The sequence below is a fragment of the Alosa sapidissima genome, chromosome 2 (genome assembly GCF_018492685.1).
Source record: "Alosa sapidissima isolate fAloSap1 chromosome 2, fAloSap1.pri, whole genome shotgun sequence".
NCBI lineage: Eukaryota > Metazoa > Chordata > Actinopteri > Clupeiformes > Clupeidae > Alosa > Alosa sapidissima.
The window spans coordinates 22527309-22549742 of record NC_055958.1 but is presented as its reverse complement, the minus strand read 5'-3'; the positions used below and the strand labels follow the sequence as shown (position 1 = coordinate 22549742).

Below are 22434 nucleotides of genomic sequence, written 5' to 3'. Positions count from 1 at the left end.
GTTTACATGCATATATAATAGTCGTTATCTTCTCAAATCGTGTTAATCAAGCATAATCTTAGTTGTTCTGTCGGGCTTCCTCCCATCTGAGATTGTTTTGTGATGCCCCGCCTCTGTTATCTGTCAGCTTTTCTAACTTACAACGAGGAAGGTCCTGCGCGCAGCATCGTTTAGAGTGTCAATGGACACGCGGTATGTCAAGGAGATGTACGGTGCTTTAATGTGAGTTCGTCCTTCGCTGAACTTTATCAGAATTCATTCGTCCGCCCCGTCTGCCTTCCCATGTCTTTGTTTGTGACGGCCCATTGCTTGGAGTATTTTTCCCATCAAAAGTGCAGATGAGGACCTCAACTTGCGACATGGAGGATATTGTGGTCTTCAACAGGCGCATTTCCTACCTTGTAAGTCAGTCCTCATGTGTTTTTCAGTATCTCTTAATCAGTTGGTCTTTCACATTCTTAAACATTCATATTCATAAGTTATATTATTTTCCCCACTAAACGATTACTGTTATCATGATCATGCATGTCAGCCAGTCTTTAGATTGTCAGTTAGTTATCCTGTACTGTTTTGGGGATATATTATCCATCTTTGTTATGGAGAGTGATGATCTGTAGGTGTATTGAACTGCTGTCATTATTTCTTTCCTTCCCCTACAATCGTATTTCTTCTACATTTACAGCCAAGAATGTGTAGAGGTCTAGATAAGGGCAGAAGATTCAGATAGATAAGAGGCTACTGTGGCTCTTCCTTTCTTGGTTCTAATAGGCTATATTCTGTTTATCAATATAATAATTTTGAGATGATTAAATGCCTAGAGTTGTTGTCTATTGTCTATACATTGTAAACCTCATTAACTACCTATTCATTACTTTTCACCTCACTGTGAATAATTGTATACACATAGACACATCTGCATTCCTATTCATATTTCTGATTTTCAAAAAAGTAGCTATAGAGTGCAACACAGAAGTCATGTGCAACTGTGATCAGTAATCAGCAATCAGCAATGGAAGCCATCAGAAATCTTCATACCACAGACATATAGTTTGCAGCATGCATTCAGCACTTGTTCAGATTCGTTCAGCTCAAATCAACTCGTTGAATTTATGGATTTAGCCTGTACTGTGTAGGGCATTAGCCTAATAATGCTTGCATGCTCATATGATGTAATAGTGAATATTCTTTAAGGACAACTGGACAAGCAACCACAATTAAGTGCCCTATGCTGTCTGGTTATTTGAAATGCATATTTCTAATATGTATAGTGTACAACTGATGCACGCATTCCTTGATAGTGCTGACTTAATGTTATAAAGCTGGTTTTGCATTAGAAATCATTTCTGAAAATGATTATCTTTGAAGAATATAGCACATGGTATATAGGTACCCATTACACATCATGCTATTGATTATTGCCATCTCTGGACCCTGGGACAATACTTCACACTTTTAAAGAAGTTTTTGTCTGCAAGATCTGCAGTCATACATCAAAGACAGGAATAACTGGAACAGATTGTTTAGAAGTTAAACAATGTTGTTTCCAGGGAGGGTGATGGGCAGAGCACTCACTTCTAATTTTAGCATCTTTCAGAACTTTGGATTGCTCTGCTTTGAAAACAAAAACACTGAAAAACAGTGAACACACACTAAACTGAGCAGTGTCATGATATCAGATTTAATATGGCACAGTTGTTCTGCATCAAATAGTGATATTGTAAATGTAAGCTTTTCACTGTAGGCTGTGTACGTTGTAACTCCAGTGATATTGTAAGCTATTCACTGTTGTTTATGTTGTTTTAACTCCTCTCGAATGAGACGGAACTCCACTCAAATGCTGGCTCCTCGTTTGTCGTCTTACTTGGCGTTTGACATTAGTTTAAAAACAGTATAGATTATTTTGCCATTAATCCGGTTATTTATGGATTTGGCCATTTTTTTTTAAAAGAGTGACCACTGAGTGGCCAGTTAAAATAAATGACCACTGTTTCTTTTTAGTTCCAAGTTACATTTCACTGTATATAAACAAAGCTCACACCATGTGGCTTGTAGTAAGGCAGGTTTAATGGTTCAGGGTGGGATAGAAGGCGATAAGGATCTGTCTACTAAGACACATGCACAGTTTGTGAATTCTTTCTCTAGCATAAATAAAACCCTCATGGTCGTTCATGGTCACGTATGACCATGGGGTTGTGATAAGACAGAGACCAGGAGCTAGTCCCCATTTGCCTAAAGACCAAGTCCAATGTATTCTGGACTTGCATATACTGAATGTCAGGAAGTGTGGAGTGTATGAAAGGCGCACCTACATAAAAAGAACAACACTGTGTTTATCATTTGTATCAGTCTTGCAGTCCACTTCCACCATTGTCTCCAATATAGAAACCATTTGTCTTCTTGTTTTAATTATATTCAGCCATCAATTAAGAATATGTATTGTCGATTCATAAATGCCATAAATGTTTTCTTGAGACATGCACATCCTGCTATTCTTATACACAGTTTAAGTAAGTGAATGGTGAATAACATATGCCTTTTTTTCTACCTAGTAAATTAACATTATTTCACACATTACAAATCACAGATTAATGTTATAGACAAATTGAATGTGATGACAAATATTTTTCTTTGTTTCTTTGCTTTATTTTTCACATTCAGTTGAACTATCATGGTAGGGGAACTGGAGTCTGTTTTGGCTGCATGTTTCTGTGGAGGTACTGAATGAAAGTGTGAAGGAGCCGGTGGTTCCTTTTTACATTAGCCAAGTCTGACCAAAGCTAGCCTGGACAGCTCCCAGGGACCCTTCGATTCATTTTCACATCTGAGCATATTTTCCAGTTTCTCAGTCTCAATGAGAGAATTTCAGATACAGTCAGTGACAGACATGCAGATCAAAGCAGGTGTTCTGTGACCTGAGTAGTGAGCTTTGTGGAAATGTTGTAAATGTGGTAATGTCTGAATCTGGGCTGCAAGTTGACGTATTCATAGGTTTATTGATTGATCATTGCTTCAAATTGCAGCTAATCTAGTGCACAACTGGACTAAAGGTTTTATTGTATGGACTTTGAAATTGCTTCAATGAACTTGTCTCTTTCAAAGGAGTGCCACCTTTTAAATGTGTTGAATTTTATATCAGGGAAGACATTGAATGCATGCCTATTATGTTCCAACTGTCTTGCTGTTGATAGCTCAAAAACAAAACAAAAAAAGATCATGTTTACATAGAAAATGAAGCAATTGCTAATTCTGGACCTGCTTTAACTTAACCTGCAATATTTTCATAAGTCTTAGAAATGGCTTAAGCTCGAGCACAACATAAGTTTACCATTTCTGTGGTCTGAAAGACACATAGGCAAGTCCAAAGATCTAGTTGACCTGGAAAAACAACCTGGGAATAGTTTTCACTCATAGGGGAATTTTAGTGTTGATGTTGTGAAATGAAACCTGGATTAAGATTTGGCAAGATATTGATCCATATAAAAAGTATAAACACTCCATAATCCACAATTGGATGCTTTACATAATACACACCAGTTTTTCTTGGCCAGTTCATGGAGCCCTCCGAGTATAGCTGATTTTTTTATATTAATTGAAAATAAGAAAAAGAACCAACTAGGATAATAAGGCTTATTCTTAAGTTTGTAAGCAAAAACCTGAATTGCGTATTAAAATTACTTTCTGTATGACTTGGCTTGTTGTAAATGTAACGCTATGCATAGTTTGTAAATTAATAGTCACAGAGAATGTTCTTGTAGACCTTATTGATTTAATTCATGTAATTCATATTTTACTACAAGATACCTACCCTGCTGAGCTACAGTTTTTCAATGGTCAATTCCCCTTTTTGTATTTAACCTGGCACATAATCATGCATGCTAGTACTTTCCATAGTTATGAGTGAGTCTTTATCACTTCAACTATTACAGGTTCTCTATCTCTCTTTCTCTCTCTCTTTCTCTCTCTTCCTCCCTCTCTCTCTCTCTCTTCTGTCAGTTCTACAATTGTATAGTAGAGCTAGGCAATGTTTATGGACTCATAGTTTAAGAAGTACTACTAGTAGTAGAAGTAGTAATCATAGCAAAGTAAGTGGGAAAAAGACTCTTAACACAAACAAAACATCCAAATTAGGCATTTAATTATGTGATGCCTGGCTGTTCTTATTTTTCTTTCATGGTTAAAAAGTAAATACTATTGTACTTTCATGGTTATGAACTGAATTTAGGCAGTAATGGACATAGCTCTGTTTTGAAAGAGTAACTTCTCTCTGAAAAAGAAAATGCAGCATAAAGTCAGGAAAGAAAAAGTCCCTTAATGTAATAATGCAACAAGGCACCACTGTCTGAAGAGGCAAAAAACCTAAAAACCTCAAGGTGACTGGAGACCATTTGCCCATCCCCAGCAGCTCAAAGTAGCAATATGCAGGTTTTGTTGTTTTTATAGACACGCTTTGGCTTTGCCTCCCTGCTGAGAGAAGACTCTAATGAAGGCCCTAATCAGCTATGCACTATATCTTCTGCTATCTGTTGTGTTTACTCCACAGAATAGAATTAAGCTGTCCATATGCATTCTGTGCCCGACATGAAAACCCAGATGGTGGGTTGGTGGATGTCTCTGCATTTGACAAATGTGGTATTTACTTAGCGTGCTTGTAAATTGTTTCACGTGTTATGTAATATCGTAATAAGGCTCAGCAGTCCACATGGTTAGTGCTGCTTCTCTGCAGCCGGAGATAACGGTACAGCTGTGTGTGTGTGTGTGTGTGTGTGTGTGTGTGTGTGTGTGTGTGTGTGTGTGTGTGAGGTGCCTCAGCCAGGATTAAACACATTCTCAAGCCTCCCAGACCTCTGCTGTGTGGCAGGAGGCCTACGCCTGTTTACACTCTAATAAAATGGGGGGGTGCATAGTGTGTGTGTGTGCGTGTGTGTGTTTGGGAGGGTGGGTGTTACAATGGACCCAGAATGGTGATTGATGTCTTCTTTTGTGTGATAGGGAGCTCCTCTGATCTTGGCACACTCTGTGTCATTGTGAGACTGTCTCTCAACAGTAAAGGTTCATTAAAAATACTTTTCTTCACAGTTCCACCAACCTTTGTTTAGAGACTGGGAGACCTGCCACTGTTTTCCAGATACATCCTGATAATCACCATGACAACTGATTTTTGAACTAACAGTGAATCTATAATAAGGAGTAGGGTCAAAATGGATACAGGCATTGTTCCTCTCTTGACTTCTAATGTAAAATAAAAAGAAGTTCAGAGGTTTTTGATGGATGGGACCTAACCTGCTTATACAACTGGTTTTTGATGGATGGGACCTAACCTGCTCATCCAACTTTTGGACAGTACACTTCTCAAATGGCTTCAGAGGTTTTTACTGACAGTCTGGGGCTTGGGAAAAGACCACTCTAAGAACCCTAATCTATGTCCCAATGTCTATGAGATAGAACACTCCTAACAGAGAGAGAGAGCTACCTTACTGTAACCCTCGTAATGAGTCACTAAGCCTCTTTGGAAATGGGCTCATATGACAGGCTGGACTAGTGGATCAAAGAAAGTCTAATCTTGTCAGGGTAGACTTACAGGGGAGTTGCTCAAAGGTCAAGAAATTCCACTTAATATTGATCCTGTGGACCTACAGAACTCTTCTTCCAGAGTTTATGGGTGATATACAACATTCTTACAGTTCTGTTATTTTAAGTCCCGCTCACCCCAGTTCAGTGTCATATGGATTAAGCTGAAGACAATAGAATATCATTACCAGAATACAAATGCATAAAAACAGAAGAAAAAAAAAATTGTGTTTTCAACACAATTTTTGCTTGGCAGATACCCACACAGCTAGTCCTCTCCAGTCACTTTCTCACCTCAGCTTAAGAGGCGCATTAGCAGGGGCCGGTGGAAGAGGATTCTAGAAGGGTTGTTGGCATGTAGGGCTCCTGCAGGGTTGTTAGTGGGAACTGATGTTGTGCCATACAGCCCTGTCACAGGGCCTTATTACACTCACAGTGACTGAGCCCAGCAGGCTCCCAACTTGTCATCATTATGAGACACTACATGTGTCAGCTATGTAGATATATCAGCACAGAGAGAAGAGTTGGAGTTTTGGTAAGGCTGTGCAATTAATCAAATGAATTAATTAATCATAAACGACTCGTTGAATGAATCATTGACTTCCAACAATATCCAACATTATCAAAGTATAAAGATTATTTTGCTGCATGCCATTTTGCAACTGTTGTCATTTTATGGATTTAGCACACTACTTTGCTTTACAATGCTAAATTGTGTGATCTTTTTTGCAGTTGAATTATTTAAAGTTCAATTCAATCTGCTGTTATCTTTTTATGTTTCGAAAATGGATGTTTCCAAAATCTTTGAGTGAATGTGTTAAATAATCATGATCTCAATATTGACCAAATGAATCATGGTTAGACTCTGTGGCATAATCGAGCATAATGGCACATTGCCCCCCCCCCCCATGCATCAGGAATGAGTTTTTACAAGATTGTAATTGTGGTGCATAGGGAACCAGACGAAGCAGCACTTTAGGAGAGAGGTGAAACAGGACTTGTTCAGGGATCATGTATGTGTCATCAAATGCTTGTTATTTGTTTGTGCGGCATTTAGTTTCCCTCTGTGTGTGGACAGAGTCTGAGAAAGTGCACTGGGATGGAGCACGTGGATAGCATACTTCTTCACTGTCTGTTTAAGTCAGCAACTTGGCGTAACAGCCAAGAGAAAGTCCTTCTTAAGACAAAGGTTGTCTCTTTGAAAAGGGAAAAATGCAGCCAGCACAGTGTCCCTTAGAAAGAGTCATGAGTAGTTTAAAATGACAAAAATTCAGAATCGAATCAAAGCAAATCTAATTTTAACAGCTAAATGAAAGATAAGGTTTATTACAGTGCATGAAAATGCACTGTTCTGTTATCTGAAGTCTTCTTCTTCTTCTTCTTCTTCTTCTTATTCTTCCCACCAAATTTCTGCATCTAATTCAGCTTTAACCGTTTAACGTAGAAACTTCGTTCAAACTTTTTAATGTAGGTCTTGAAAAGGACACGTGGGGAATGTATTTTTCACTTTTGTAAACTTTATACTTTTTGAGATATTAATAAAAAACAAGCTTATTTTTCCCCATAGACTTAACATGGGCTGATGACATCACAATGGGCTAATTAACTTGATTTGCACCTGTATCAACTTCCAGCTGCTCACTACTAGGACCCATCAAAGGGCCAGTTAAACTGATTGCACCTGTATCAACTGCTTTCTGCTTAACTAGGCCAACTCTCTCTGTGTCTCTCCATTCTACAAGGATATAAGGCACATTCCATCCAACTTTCTATCCATTCATCCTCTTCAAACCATTCACTCATCCACCCATTAAACTATCCACCAACATCCATTAAACAATCTGCCTATCAACATCCATTCAACTTTCTGTCTATCAACATCCATTACACTATCTAAATTCAACTTTTAAACTATATACTCTGTCTCAGGCTTTACGCATACAATCTGGCTCTATTAAGACTACAGATTCTGTTCCTATTTCTTCTGCCCACAACTGTTTCAAAATAAATGTCCTCACTACAATAATTCACTATTAAATAATTTAACTATGTAAACTACTCAACTATTTAACTGTTTAGACATTTCAACTGTCAGTTGTTATCAACTATGACTCCTGCCAACTGTTTCCAAATAAAAGTTTGTTTTGCATTTTATGTTAATATACAGTATGTTTATATTTTCATGCACTGGTAATTTCCTCGAAATTACATTTTCTTGTTATTATTTGTATAATGTATTTGCACTTTCTTTGTTTTTTCTTTGCATTTATTGGCATTGTTGGATGATGTTCAAAACTGAAAAAAAAGCTTTTGACAACAGCAAACCCTCACCACCTTCAGTCATTTCTATGCACGTAAAAGCTTATGTCTTACAGTATGATTATAAAGTGAAAGTTAAGAAAGGAAATGAGCGAGAGCGAGTGTGTGTGTGTGTGTGAGAGAGAGAGAGAGAGACAGAGAGAGAGAGAGAGAGAGTGATTAAGTGCCTCTCAGTGAGGAGAGGGCACCCGTGGCTTTGTTAGCTTGTGTGACTGGGGTCAGTGTAAGGTGCTGTTGCTGTCAGCAGTGTGGAATGTTGGTGATGTAAGCTGTGCCTCTCTGTGTCTCTCCTCTCCTCTCGGCTCCTCACCTCTCCTCTCCTCTCGGCTCCTCTCCTCTCCTCTCCTCTCCTCTCGGCTCCTCACCTCTCCTCTCCTCTCGGCTCCTCACCTCTCCTCTCCTCTCGGCTCCTCACCTCTCCTCTCCTCTCTGCTCCTCTCCTCTCGGCTCCTCACCTCTCCTCTCCTCTCCTCTCCTCTCCTCTCTGCTCTGCTCACAGGGAGACTTCACCTGGAGCAGTGTGTCGGGGCGCACCGTGCCTCTGCAGCCCTCTCCCATCCAGAGCCTGTCGGAGCTGGAGCGTGTCCGTCTGCAGGAGGTAGCCTACAGCCGCCTGCACCAGGACTACGACCTGACCTGTCAGGTCACCATCCCCAAAGGTACACACACACACACACACACACACACACACACACACACACACACACACACAGGCACATACTGCATACATGCTGAACATACACATACATACATGTATACATACATCCAAACACACACGCACATGCTCTGTGTGTCCACTTGTCCTTTGTCCTTTCTTTCTAAGTTGGATGTGAGTCTTGTATAGGGATTGGCAGACCCGTGCTGAGTGAGGAAAGTGAACAAAGGGAACTGTCCACTTCTCACTCTTCCACTCAGTGTAGAGGCAGTTAGCTCTTAAGTGCTTTAATCTCCTGTTTCTCAAGTTTGTCCTGGAGAGTCACACAGAGCTCTGGTGTAGTTTAAAATGCCCCCCAGATCTGAGAGCTGCAGTGTGATGTCTCTGACAGTCAACCACACAGTGAGTCCTGATCAGTGAGCGAGGTCTGTGTTTTAGTGTGTGTGTGTGTGTGTGTGTGTGTGTGTGTGTGTGTGTGTGTGTGTGCGTGTGTGCGTGTGTGTGTGTGTGCGTGTGTGTGCGTGTGTGTGCGTGTGTGTGCGTGTGTGTGCGTGTGTGTGTATGTGTGTGTTGGGCAGTGTGTGTGTGTGTGTGTGGGTGTATGCGTGTCTATGTGGGTGAATGGGTTCAAAGACAGGAGTGAGCCCAGCAGGACTCTAATGTGGCCTCATTCCTGACCCTCCACTCTCCTCGGCTACTGGTGAATAATGGCCATGAAAGCCCATTAGAAGATCCGTCCACCACTATGACCAGCGATCTAACTCTAAAACACTACACAAGCTAGACTTGGAATCAAGGAAGCAGGAAACATTTTTTTTTTCTAATTGTATCCAACATTACCCCATTCCTCATCAGCATGAATGAAGTAATTAGTTGATCATGAAGAAACGCCCAGTTCACTAGAAATACCACAAAGTAGAGCAAGATGTAACTGAGTCGGTTAATAAGGGAAATATGAAAGTTTCATTTAGATGAGTTGTTTTGTTGAATTGTGTCGAAATGGGCCGTTGCCTAAAGCTAAATGCTCGTGTGCTAACCTGCTCTGGCCCAAACCCTGATCTCCTCTGTTTCTCGTCTGCCCTGTTCTGTCACAGCCCTCTTTCCCGCATGTGGCTTGTGACCCCTCATCCCTCCAGCCCTCTTAATGAGTGACACACACTCTCTCTCTCTCTCTCACACACACACACACACACACACACACACACACACACACACACACACACACACACACATAACACAAGAATCGTTTGATTATTATTTACCCTCAGCAGTACGCATGGAAGAAGGTAGCATAACATTGAGAAGGGTATGCGGATCCAAGGAATACTCCGAAACGCTCATGCTTCTTGTCAGCACACGTACTGCAAGATCTGACAGAAATGGGCACCATATGTGCGCCTGTGTTTGTGGTCTCTGTCACGTAGGGTAGCATAAATCAAGCATAGCCTTCTTGTCACACTTGCATATGTACCATGAGTTATTGCTACATTTTCTGGGTGGATTTTTTCCAGGTAGGATTCTTTAACCTTTTGCATATTTCAGAGCAATAGCATGAACAAACAAACTGTTGTGTCCACCCTGTTATATGAGCATATCAAATTAGATTTATAGTGCCTATAAAATGTTCAGCCCATTGGATATTTTCACTTCTATTGATTTTATAAATGGAATCATGGTCAATTTAGTTTTTGTACAATTTGACAAGGACTTTAATGTCAATGTCAAAGTGAAAACACAAAGTAATGTTAATTCATGAAAAATATAATAATGCAAAAAAAGCAAATGCATAAATATTCACTCTCTTCAAGTCAGTATACTGGTAGTAGATACACCTTTGGCCACAATTACAGCGCTCTGCGTGGCTATATTTTACTGTATCATGTTACTCATAACCTTGTTTTACCCCCATTTCCAGATTGTCAGAAGCGCAAGAAGTCCCTGAGGAGGAAACTTGATTCATTATCCAAAGAGAAGAGTAAAGACAAAGGTACAGTATCTTCACTGTCATCAAATGCCCTCACACATGGCTACGACCACAGATTCATTTCAAGGGTAAAAGGGTCATTAAACCTAAACAGACCTTAGCATGTCGAAAGTACATCCTAGTAGTGCAACAACACTATTTGACACTTACGTCAGACCCAGTGAGATTACAGTATACAGACAACATTGTTTCTGTAATTTCAGTGTGGCTAGCAGTGAAACATACACAGGATCCATTCAGTTGAAGGTCTCAGTGGAACCAAACTAAGATTATTCAATTAAATACTTTTAAAGCATGCCTAAATTACCGGTATGTGGTGGATTTTATTAAATCAGATGAAACAAAAATACTTCCAAAATAGCCTTACTTTCAGAACCAACTTCCTCTGTAGGTTAGGGCCGACACGGCCTCTGTGTTATTTTATGACATTTCAAACCTTTAGGTGTTATTATTATTATTATTATTATTATTATTAGTAGTAGTAGTAGTAGTAGTAGTAGTCAGGGCTGTAGTGGAGGCTAAAGAGATGCCGTTTATGCACCTCATGAATTTTGGAAATATAGTTTACGGTACTCATCTCTAAATTGCCTTTATCCACCTCTAAACAGCCTACCATTTTTAAGCCATTCTAAATTAAGCTTATGTCATTTTACAGTTGCCTTTAGATTGGGGGGGGGGGGGGGTGTCATTTAGCAGCCATGTTAACAGGTTAGAGCAGCCACCGTGCCACAGGCGTGGGTCAAACCACGCTGCAACCGCGACCCAGCTACTAATAGTAGTAAGGAGTAGTGGTCTAGTAGTAGTACTAGTTGTAGTAGTAATAGTAACAGTAATAGTATGAGTAATAGTAGTAGTATAGGCTAGTAGTAGTAGTAATAGTAATAGTAGGATTAGAAGTAGTACTATAGGTTAGTAGTAGTAGCAGCAGCAGTAGTAGTATAGGCTAGTAGTAGTAGTAATGATACTACTGAATAGTATTAAGTATAGTATATAAGTATATATACTTTTTTGATCCCGTGAGGGAAATTTGGTCTCTGCATTTAACCCAATCGGTGAATTAGTGAAACACAAACAGCACACAGTGAACACACAGTGAAGTGAAGCACACACTAATCCCGGCGCAGTGAGCTGCCTGCTTCAGGGTTTAGGTGCCTTGCTCAAGGGCACTTCAGCCGCGGCCCACTGGTCGGGGCTCGATCCGGCAACCCTCTGGTTACAAGTCCAGAGTGCTAACCAGTGGGCACGGCTGCCAGTAGTAGTAGTAATAGTAACAGTAGGCTAATAGTAATAGTAATAGTAATAGTAATAGTAGTAGTAGTAGTAGTAGTAGTAGTAGTAGTAGTAGTAGTAGTAACAGTAATAGTAATGGTAATAGTAGTAGTAGTAGTAGTAGTAGTAGTAACAGTAATAGTAATAGTAATAGTAGTAGTAGTAGTAACAGTAATAGTAATGGTAATAGTAGTAGTAGTAGTAGTAGTAACAGTAATAGTAATAGTAATAGTAGTAGTAGTAGTAGTAGTAGTAGTAGTAGTAGTAGTAGTAGTAACAGTAACAGTAATAGTAATAGTAATAGTAGTAGTAGTAGTAACAGTAATAGTAATGGTAATAGTAATAGTAGTAGTAGTAGTAACAGTAATAGTAATGGTAATAGTAGTAGTAGTAGTAGTAGTAACAGTAATAGTAATGGTAATAGTAGTAGTAGTAGTAGTAGTAACAGTAATAGTAATGGTAATAGTAGTAGTAGTAGTAACAGTAATAGTAATGGTAATAGTAGTAGTAGTAGTAGTAGTAGTAGTAGTAGTAGTAGTAGTAACAGTAATAGTAGAAGTAATAGGAATAATAATTTGTATAGCACCTTTCATACACAGAATGCAGCTCAAAATGCTTTACATTTGGAGCATTTAACACAATAATAGAGAGAAGAAAAAGATGAGAATGAAAATGAGAATTCACAAGATGGTAAGGAGATAGATACAAAATACAATTAATGCAGTGAAAATAGGAAGACCCTGTTATTAATAGCAGTAGAATGTAAAATAATGTAAAGAAATAGGCTACAAGATAAAAGTGAGTTAACTAAAAGCTCTCAATACAGTCTTTTTTAAAGATGCTTACAGAATTTGCCTGTTTGATGTACAGAGGCAGGGTGTTCCATAGCTTCGGTGCATAATGGATAAAAGCAGCTTCTCCATTTTGCTTGTGGAGCACTTTGGGCACAATTAAAAGATTAGCATTGGAAGAGCTAAGGTTCTAAGCTTTGTGGTTGTAAATAGTGGTATTACAGTAATAGTAGTAGTAGTATAACAGTAGTAGTAGTAGTAGTTTTAGTAACAGTAGTAGTAGTAAAAGTAGTAATAGTAGGACTAGTAGTAAGATATATTATACTGTATACTGCTTATATATTTTTCATCAACCCACCAAAGAAAAAAAAGACAGGAATCAAGGTGAAAAAAGTGTTTGATGGTGATTTGAATCCCGTGGGCCTTTGTTCTTCTCCAGCTGGGCAGTGTTTTCTCACTCTGTGGCTGGACAGTGGACTGACAGTGGAAAGCAGTGCCTTTGATCCGTTTCACTAAAGCCATGTGGAACTCACTGGAGCAGACATGCTCAGCTGTTTATACTGACATAGCCCTGTGCGAAAATATACAGTATCCCGCCTCAGAAAGGTCAGCTCCAAAAAAAATCCCTCCGCCCAGCCCCCTTACAACAACCTCCACTGGAATGCACTTTTCACTGTCGAGCAGGCAGCCAGTGGACTAACAAAAACAATCAGGAGAGGTTCCTCATCATGGCCAGCCAGCGCTCAGGTCTCGTGAAGCTCAGCCCCTTCCTCCTTTTTTTTCTGTGTGCACTGAACCCAAGAATGGTCTTCCATTGGACTGTGCAAGCTGATAGTCAGAGCTATCAGAGTGTGTCTGTAGTAAATCTGCACCATTGAGAGGCTTGAGATGCTATCATGGCTGTGCCTTCAGCGAGTGATTGATGAGTGATGAGTGATAAGGTATCTCAGCTAATGATAAGGATCCCTTCTGAAAACATCCCTTCCCTCTAACTCTCCTCCTTATCAGACCATTTATCTCCCTCTCAGACCATTTATCTCCCTCTCTCCCCTTCCACAGAGTTTGTGCCCCAGGCGTTCGGAATGCCGCTGTCGCAGGTGATCGCTAACGATCGTGCGCATAAGCAGCGGCACGATGGCCACCGCGGAGCCGAAGAGCATCGGGGAGATGCCGCCTCTGACCTGGTTTCCTCCATCCTGCACTTCACCACCAAGCGGCCAAAGGAGCTCTCCAGCAGCAACTCCTCGCTCAGCTCCACTTCAGAGACGCCCAGCGAGAGCGCCACCCCCGGCACGCCCGATTCTGCACCACGCGCTCGCAGACGGGTAAGAGACACCTCCAGCTACCCGACCGGTGGACAGGGAGTGTTCTAGGGTCCCTAAATGAGTGTCAAGTTATCTCATCTGAAAAACAACATTTACCTAAATGTGCATGCCTCAGGCTAAGCCTGTTTAACAACAAGCATATTCACCAGAGGCACACTTAAAGACCCACTCCAGCAAAAAATGAGCGAAATAAAGAGTAAACATCATGACCAAGTATTTCTGATTAAGATTGGCAGTACACCAGTTGATGCTTAAAAATAATGAATCAGAACAGTCTGCTGTAGCTACCTGGCAAAGGAGGGCACGGAATTCTGACTGACTCACAGGGTCCAACTCACAGGGTCCAAATAATTTAACTCCTCATATTGGAGATGAGAGAGTGTAGAGATACATACAAGCTGTTTCAAGGTAATTGAAGGATTTTTGGTCACACTTTACTCGACACTGTCATGACACATGAACTCTAACCCTAACCCTAATCCTAACCTCTAACCCTTATCCTAACCCCAACCCTAACCCTAACTTGTTATGACAAAAAACAAATGACACTTAATGACAGAAGCGTTATGTCATAAACATTTATGACACGTTCATGATAGTGTCATGTCACTCTTATGTCGATACTGTCAAGTAAAGTGTACCCGGATTTTTTTACCAGAAAAAGAATGTATCTTTAAGGAACTAAGGTGAGTTTGTATGGGTTAATCAATGGCTGGAGTGGTCTGTCATAGACACGAAAGCTCCATAGACAAAGGATAAAGAGCCAAACAAAGTTTTTTTTTCTTTCAATGTCAAAAGTAAATCTCTTGCTCTTGCCTAAGGTGAGGGTATTTTGTATTGTGCACAGTTAATGTCTTCAACTGAGCCCTGATTACAGTTACCCAGGCAACGCACTGCAACTGTTCATGAAACCCAGGTGGAAAAACCCCACTCTCTACCACAGTCCAGAGACCTCCAGTGCTCTCAAAGCTTTGATATTATGTGCACTGTGCGTTGTGTGGCACTGAAATGAAAGACATTCATTTCTAATGAGATATTGCACTATAACTCATACTCATGCATACTTTCTCATGAATGAATGAAGGAATAACATATTCCAGATTTAAGGCGCACATAAGAGAAGGTGAAGAGCCAAACCTGCAGTCTGCTTCCATGATGTATGTAGCTAATCTGCATGCTCTCTTTCTGTACTCCAGGGTGGGATGTCTGTGGACTCCATCACAGACCTGGACGACAGTGAGTCTCGTCTGCTGGAGGCCCTGCAGCTCTCGCTGCCCACAGAGGCGGGCAGTAAGAAGGAGAAGCACCAGGACAAGAAGCTCAGCCTCAACCCCATCTACAGACAGGTGCCCAGGGTAGTGGACTGCTGCTGCCAGCACCTGGAGCGATATGGTACCCATCCACTAACACGTGGCCACTTCCTCATCATCCCACTTTCTTGTGTTTCTTTTGTGAACATGTACATCACATATTTTCCTTTCATTTTTGTACAGGTTTGCAGACTGTTGGTATTTTCCGTGTAGGAAGTTCAAAGAAAAGAGTACGACAGGTATGAGACATATTCTGTGACCGTAAGCTTCTGAAGTGTTTGTTTTCTAGTTTGCTTTGGTGATGCTGACACAGGCCTTGCTGTGTGTCTTTCTACTGGTTTGCTATAGCTGCGAGATGAATTTGACCAGGGCTCGGAGATCCAACTGGATGAGGAACACAGTGTCCATGATGTGGCAGCGCTTCTGAAAGAGTTTCTGCGGGACATGCCTGACCCCCTGCTCACTAAAGAGCTCTATACCGCATTCATCAACTGCATGTGTAAGCATCCCATGTTCTTTACTATCGTAAAAGCACCAATTACCGGCCCTTTCGTTCGAACATTCTAAAACAACGATGTTTTTTAATACTTCAAAATAACATTTGATAAACGAACCTTACATTTTTCGGTAGCCATACAGTAGGTGTGTAGATTTGAACAAAATCTGGTTTGGTTCTTATCGGGGCTTTATTTACTGCCTGAAATATGCGATTTTGTTTACCACGCTCGGAGGTTAGTGCTGGCCTGGTGGGTCGCCTATTTCCGACCTTTCTCACGGCTCATCAACGGTTAGACCGAGAATTCTTGTCGCATATCAAAATTCCATTGGAGCTCCACATACATGTAAGAGGTCGGAAATACGGGACGGTCGGTAATGATGTGATGTTCCGATAGTTATTTAAGATACATGCTGTATTGCACAGTCAAATACCTTGATGATACATACTAGACTAGGATACAGATATATAGCGTAACTCATTTGGTCAGTGCACATCTGGAGCTGTTGTGTTTAGCCAGTGGTGAAGGGCTCATATCCATATGTCTCCCTCTGCTGCTATGTTCAGCACTAGACCCTGTGGAGCAGTTCAGCGCCATGCAGCTGCTGGTCTACCTGCTGCCTCCCTGCAACAGTGACACCCTGCACAGGCTCCTGGAGTTCCTGTTCACGGTAGCCGCCCACGCCGAAGACACCCACAACGGAGAAGGCCAAGAGGTGAGCCACTCTACTAGAACAACTCTAATATCTTTGCTAATGCTAATCTTTGCTAACTTCCCAAACTCAGCCAAGTCTGATTATCACACTGTGTGGATCATAGAAAAACAAGAACAACATATGGTATTGAAAGAGCGAGCCAGGTAAGAATCAGTATTATTCTCAGCAATGTTTACACAGGTAAGGTGAATGCTAATGTTTCTACACTTATCAACTTGTACCATCTTTTGGCTTCTGAGGAGGCATTTTGTGGTGCTGAAGCCAGAATGAGATCAGATTTAACTATCATTATCCTGTTATTACTCAGGATATCGTGCCGATCCATAACAAACTCAGCTAATCCCATCAAGCTCAGTGAACAGGTATGCCATTATTGGCAGTAGTTCCAGGTCTTTAGCAGACCCCCCATCCTGGGAGTGTGTGTGTGTGTGTGTGTGTGTGTGTGTGTGTGTGTGTGTGTGTGTGTGTGTGTGTGTGTGTGTGTATGTGTGTGTGTCTCTGTAGGTGTGTGTGTGTGTGTGTGTGTGTGTGTGTGTGTGTGTGTGTGTGTGTGTGTGCATTCTGCCTCAGTGTTCCTGCCTGCCTCCATTTCTCTGTCTGTCTCCTCGCTCCTGCTGTCTGCCAGTATTTATTTACATCTGTGTCAGCGCTTCTGCCTATGGCCTCATCCATAAGGGCCCGTCCACTTAGTCTAACACAGAGCTGTCCCGTTTAGATTACAGGGAACAAGATGACCTCTCTGAACCTGGCCACCATCTTTGGGCCCAACCTCCTCCATAAACAGAAAAGCTCAGATAAAGAGTTCATGGTCCAGAGCTCTGCTCGGGCAGAAGAGAGCACCACCATCATCGGGATCGTCCAGAGGATGATCGACACGTATGAGTCACTCTTCATGGTAGGTGGAGGCCTGGGCTGCTGACGTGGCACTGGCCTGAGCTTAGGCGTCCCGTCCAGTGGCGGCCAGGCCCTGTTCTCTGTCATTTACAGCTCACCGTGTCAAATAAAGTGGCACAGCGATCGCAGGAGATGGGAACAAGACGCCTGCAGCTCTCATAGAAACTCTCCCCAGCCCATTCCCACTACGGGCTTTGCAGTGTTTAGGCATTTGCAGAGTTACTGTAGGCCAAGTGGCTGAGCCCAATAAAATGTAAACATGAGTTTAACAAAGTAGTGATGGGTTTGAAAAGAGCTGGGCTCTGCTCGAGTGACTCTTCAAACAGAGCTCCACTCGGAGCTTTTACAAGCCTGTCCAACTCTAGTGGCTCTGCAGAGGTCTGTGCAGTCTGGAGCTTTTACAAGCCTGTCCAACTCTAGTGGCTCTGCAGAGGTCTGTGCAGTCTGGTACGATAGGTGTACCTGCAGTGCAGCTCCAGAGGGCACGGAGGCTTTGGGAATTACAGGAAATGCTATGTCTGTTTGGAATGCTTCCAGACGGCCTGCTTTCTCCACTGGAGGCTTTATGAAGTTTATTTGCTGACTGCATGCAGGTATAAATGTAGTTTCTGTTTTGTGGGCCTCTCATAGGAGAGCTTGTACGTACAACCCACAGCTATATCTTGCAACACCCACCACTGCTAAAAAAAATCTGGTGTCTTGAAGTGTCAACCCACTCATTATACTTTCGAAAATGCTTGTCTGAATATGTATTGAAAGTATAATGGTGGTCAACACTGTCATGCTAAATAGGCCTACCTGTTTAAGAAGTGATGTTGAAAGAGCTGATAATTTGACTATCCATGTTGCTGGTGTTTTAAAGGGTCACTTTAATTACCTCAGAGTAGTCACGCACCAGGGAAACGGATATGTGTGTGTGTGCGTGTGTGTCTGTGTGTGTGTGTATTTGTGACTAACTCAGCTGGGTGGAGACTGACACAGCAAGCCACATCTGCAGACGATCACCTGGGGGATGTGAGAGGAGAGCTGTGAGCTGGGCGAGAGTGTGAGTGAGGAGTGATGAGTGATGAGTGTGTGGGTGTGTGGGTGAGAGTGTTTGCCCAAGGAGGAGGAGGGGTTGCAGGTGTGCCGGGCGGCGTGATGTGGTTAACGTGGCTAATGTTGCTGATTTCTGACGTCTCCCGCAGGTGTCCCCTGACCTGCAACACGAGGTGCTGATGAGTCTGCTGGAGACGGACCATGACGTCGTGGACTACCTGCTGAGGAGGAAGGCGTCTCAGTGGGAGTGAGTCAGTCAGGCAGCCCTGCTGCTGTGTGCACACACTATGAAACAGCCTGCTACACCATGTCTCCCCCTGGTGGCCACTATCAGTAACACACATTGTTCACACACTGGCATGAGCTGACTGCATAAGGCCATATTTAAAGAGCTTCCAATAAAACAAGGGTCTTTCTTCACATGTAGTCATGTTAAGGTTGTTACTGCTGCTGTCCAAGAATGCCCGTCTTCCCCTCACCACCCTGCTCTCCTCCCTCCTCCAGGAACCCAGGCCTGCTGCGCTCCGACGACTCGTTCTCCCTGAGTGAGCGGCACTCCTGCAGCGACTCCAACAATGTGTCCAGTGGGGAGGTCTCCCCCTACGATAACAACTCCCCCGTGCTCACTGACCGACTGCTGTCCCCAGAGCCGTGTGAAGAAGACAGCCGGCCCCGCCGGCCAGACAAGCTGTCTCAGGAGGGCCCCGTCAGCGGGAGGCCGGGCCACATCAGCCTCTCCTCAGCCTGCAGCACAGGTGAGCTCGCTGGACACAAGGGTTAAAGGAGTTTACTCAGCAATCTTCTAGTTCAGTTCAGTTCAGTTCAGTTCAGTTTATTGTCCCCTAAGGGGAACTTGTCTTGCAGCCAGGTAAACATACAGGTACAACAGGTAAACACCACTTACACATATCAATAAATAACACAAACTACTAGTTAATACAAACTACTAGTTAAAGTAGTTTGGCAGTGAATATGTTGATGGGTTTACTTATGTGCTGTAATGGAATCATCATCTTCCCCAGGGCCTCTGAAGATTTGGGTCTTTGTTTGTTTGACAAGATGCAGTTTCCTCTTTTACAGCTGAACACAAAGATGACCGTTTCAGTCAGAAAGTCAGAATTACAAGACCAGAACTCAGGTTATTTACACTAATGACCTATCATAAAGGATATGGGTCATTCATGCATTTATATCACAACAGCGACAACAGTAGGCTAATAATAATACAGTAATACATTATTTTGTTATTCACACACTTTTACATCATGTTCAGCATGTTTCAGCCTCCTCTCATGAGTGAATGTGTCTATCACATGAATGTGTGAGGAATCGTATAAAATGGAGGGGGATTGTTTTGCTTATGGAACTGCAAACATAAGGTCGGAATAGAAGGCTTCATGCTGGCTAAAAATGTTTTGTGTGTGAAATCTGACCCAGGCTCCCACAGAAGCATATCCCAGAGCTTAGCAGAGGGCCTGGACAACCAGCGCGGCCTGCAGAAGCGGCGCGCACACACCTCCTCAGCAGTGCTGGACTGCCAGAGTCACACGCCGGTCACACGGGTCAGCAGCAGCCCACAGACAGGCAGTTGCTTCAGCCAACCGCAACGCAGCACGGAGCCCCGCAGCCAACCAGGATCAAGCAGCTTAGATGACATCACGCTCAGTAGAGCCTCCCCTACCAGAGCTTTTCACTCGGCCAAGAGTTGGGGCAGGCTGGACAGCACGTTGCCCCCTCCGTACCCAGGGTTCAACAGAAGGGCCAGTACCCCTTCACCAGCGGCACCCACACCACCCCAGGTGCCTCCGTCCATACAGGTACCACGGCAACCCCCACAGATCCGCATCCCCGGCCCCCAGATGGAGGCCTCTGACGAGCCGTCCACCCCAAAGGCCCTCAGGCCGCCCAACAGCCCAGGCTGGCCGGTCTGGCAGCGGGACAAGTGGCAGATATGGCAGCTGCTCTCCTCAGACAGCGCTGACACACTGCCAGAGACACTGGTGTGATGCTGTGCCCAGTACAGCGCTCCAGTTGACCGTGTCTCTCTGGGCTGGACATAAAGGATGTGGATAGTTCTTCTGAGAATGTTGGGGCTTTGTTGTTGTTGTTTTTTTTACTTTACATTTCCTGCCAAGTAATCTTTATTTTTTACTCAGCTCCAACAGTAGTTTGTTCATTACATGTTTAAACATACCTCTAAATGGAAAAGATCACATTTCTCACTGTTAGTAAAGAATGGTTCTTTACAGTAAGATGACTCCTCTATCTGATGCTCCGATCAAACAAAAAAGAGTCATTGATATGTCAAAAACATGACCCATTTGAATGTAGACTATTATGCAGTGCCTTTGGTACTATTTTTCTACCCTAAGTTCACTGTTTGTGGATGCTGGTTTGTTGTTTGTGTGTGTGTGTGTGTGTGTGTGTGTGTGTGTGTGTGTGTGTGTGTGTGTGTCTGTGTCTGTGTCTGTGTCTGTGTCTGTGTGTGTGTGTGTGTGTGTGTGTGTGTGTGTGTGTGTGTGTATGTGTCACAGTGTTTCCATTTTTTGTGGAGCAACAGAGCAATCCTATACTGTATGTCCTTTTCAGTCAGTAAGACAGCGCAGCGCACTTCACCTTACAGTAAGTGTGCTTGGCAATTTGAATCCCAATGTAGTAAGTCCCTTTTGTGAAATGCTGCACAGCACTCAGTATGCCTGTTTGGCTTGCTGTTGGAGTAAGCTCATCTGGAGGCAATGTAAATGGATGACTGCATTATTGCACTTAATTTTCTGATAGAGCTTTTCGTATATTTTCTACAGCTATAAATGCTTTTATTTTTGTCTTTATTGTCACATACGTTTTATAGAAATTGACAGAGTCAAAGTATATTTTATTAGGTATAGATATAAGTTAAACTAGGTGCTATCCTTGTGCATGATATAACAGTACTTATATGTATTGACCACGTTCCCTCCCAAGTTTCTTTGTCCACTGTTTTAAAGAACATTCTATGCTCTAGATGCTCTACACTATTGGTTCAGTGATAGTTTTCCTTTAGTTATTGTGCACTTTGACTTCAGTTTACAGTTTTCTTCTTTACCCAGAATGCATTTTGTCCATGTATGTGTGCCTTGAAATTCATTGCATGCTAGAATATTGAGCTAGTCTGCAATGCTACTGGAACATTCTCAGCTACAGTAAATGGCAGTAAAACATCCCCAGAAGCTTAGTGTACAAGAAATGTGTGTTTTACCAGAACGATTAAACAGTGTTCTCTTAAAGGAGCTCAGAGAGGAGATGGCTGACACAAGGTAACACATCATAAAAATAAGCAACTGTACAAACAGTGCAGTACTGCTGAGTTCTTCTGTGTCTGCTAGGCTGTCTAGCAAAATGCTGTTCTATTGTTGTCAATCCAATCACAATCTGTTTCTTTCGCTATTTCCTCACAGACAATCTTAGTGTCTAATTATGCTTTATGCTTTATTCAAACTGTCAAAGACACTGCAATTCAGTTGTGATTTATCATCAGTATGTCATCACACAATAAAGCTTTCAGCTCCCTAGTCATCACAGAAAGTTCAGTAGGTGCCTGTATTTATCTTTTAACAAAATGGAAATGGTCAATTATCGCAGCCATATGTCTAAAGGAACTCTATGGTTGTGACTCAGAGATGTATTGTTCATTATGCTTTGGTTAAGCTCTTTAATCTGTCACACTGACAGTAACACTCTGTGACACTGATCCTTTCATTTGTGTATGGGGAGGGAACAGAGGAAAAAGTGAATCTGCATTGTAGACTCAATTGAAATCATGTGTTGCTTAAAGCGAAGCAGTCATAAAAATGTGGTTGGCAAAAAAAGATGTGCCTGTATTCTGGTCACAATAATTTGTTAAAAATAAAGTGTTTCTTTCTTCTTTCTGTTGTTTACTTATCCATGTTTTATTGTCCTGTACTGGTCGAGTCATCTTTTCATTTGTAATATGCATTGTCCTAAAGGCTTTCTTGATGTAATAAAGCTGCTTAGCTGCTTTCTATTTATGGATTTTCTCAGTATTTGTATTAGTTTGTTTGTGTTTTCCTCC

At 42.2% G+C, this 22434-nt stretch overlaps 1 protein-coding gene across 1 annotated transcript; it reads left to right on the top strand.

Moving 5' to 3' along the window:
* Nucleotides 1-152: 152 nt before the first annotated feature.
* On the top strand, nucleotides 153-22388 carry LOC121701035 (rho GTPase-activating protein 6-like). Its single transcript, XM_042084092.1, has 12 exons — nucleotides 153-401; nucleotides 8387-8546; nucleotides 10458-10529; nucleotides 13646-13911; nucleotides 15108-15303; nucleotides 15405-15460; nucleotides 15570-15720; nucleotides 16285-16433; nucleotides 17149-17328; nucleotides 18515-18612; nucleotides 18870-19120; nucleotides 19803-22388. The coding sequence occupies exons 1-12, from the start codon at nucleotides 339-341 to the stop codon at nucleotides 20369-20371; spliced, it is 2211 nt and encodes a 736-aa protein (XP_041940026.1). The 5' UTR covers nucleotides 153-338; the 3' UTR covers nucleotides 20372-22388.
* Nucleotides 22389-22434: the final 46 nt, after the last annotated feature.

What these genes read in the sequence shown, in the direction of transcription:
- LOC121701035 (XM_042084092.1), top strand. Translation starts at nt 339, where the DNA reads ATGAGGACCTCAACTTGCGACATGGAGGATATTGTGGTCTTCAACAGG. An exon ending in AGAGAAGAGTAAAGACAAAG is followed by an intron (nt 10,530 to 13,645) that starts GTACAGTATCTT and finishes CCCCTTCCACAG; the next exon opens with AGTTTGTGCCCCAGGCGTTC. An exon ending in CTCCTCAGCCTGCAGCACAG is followed by an intron (nt 19,121 to 19,802) that starts GTGAGCTCGCTG and finishes AATCTGACCCAG; the next exon opens with GCTCCCACAGAAGCATATCC.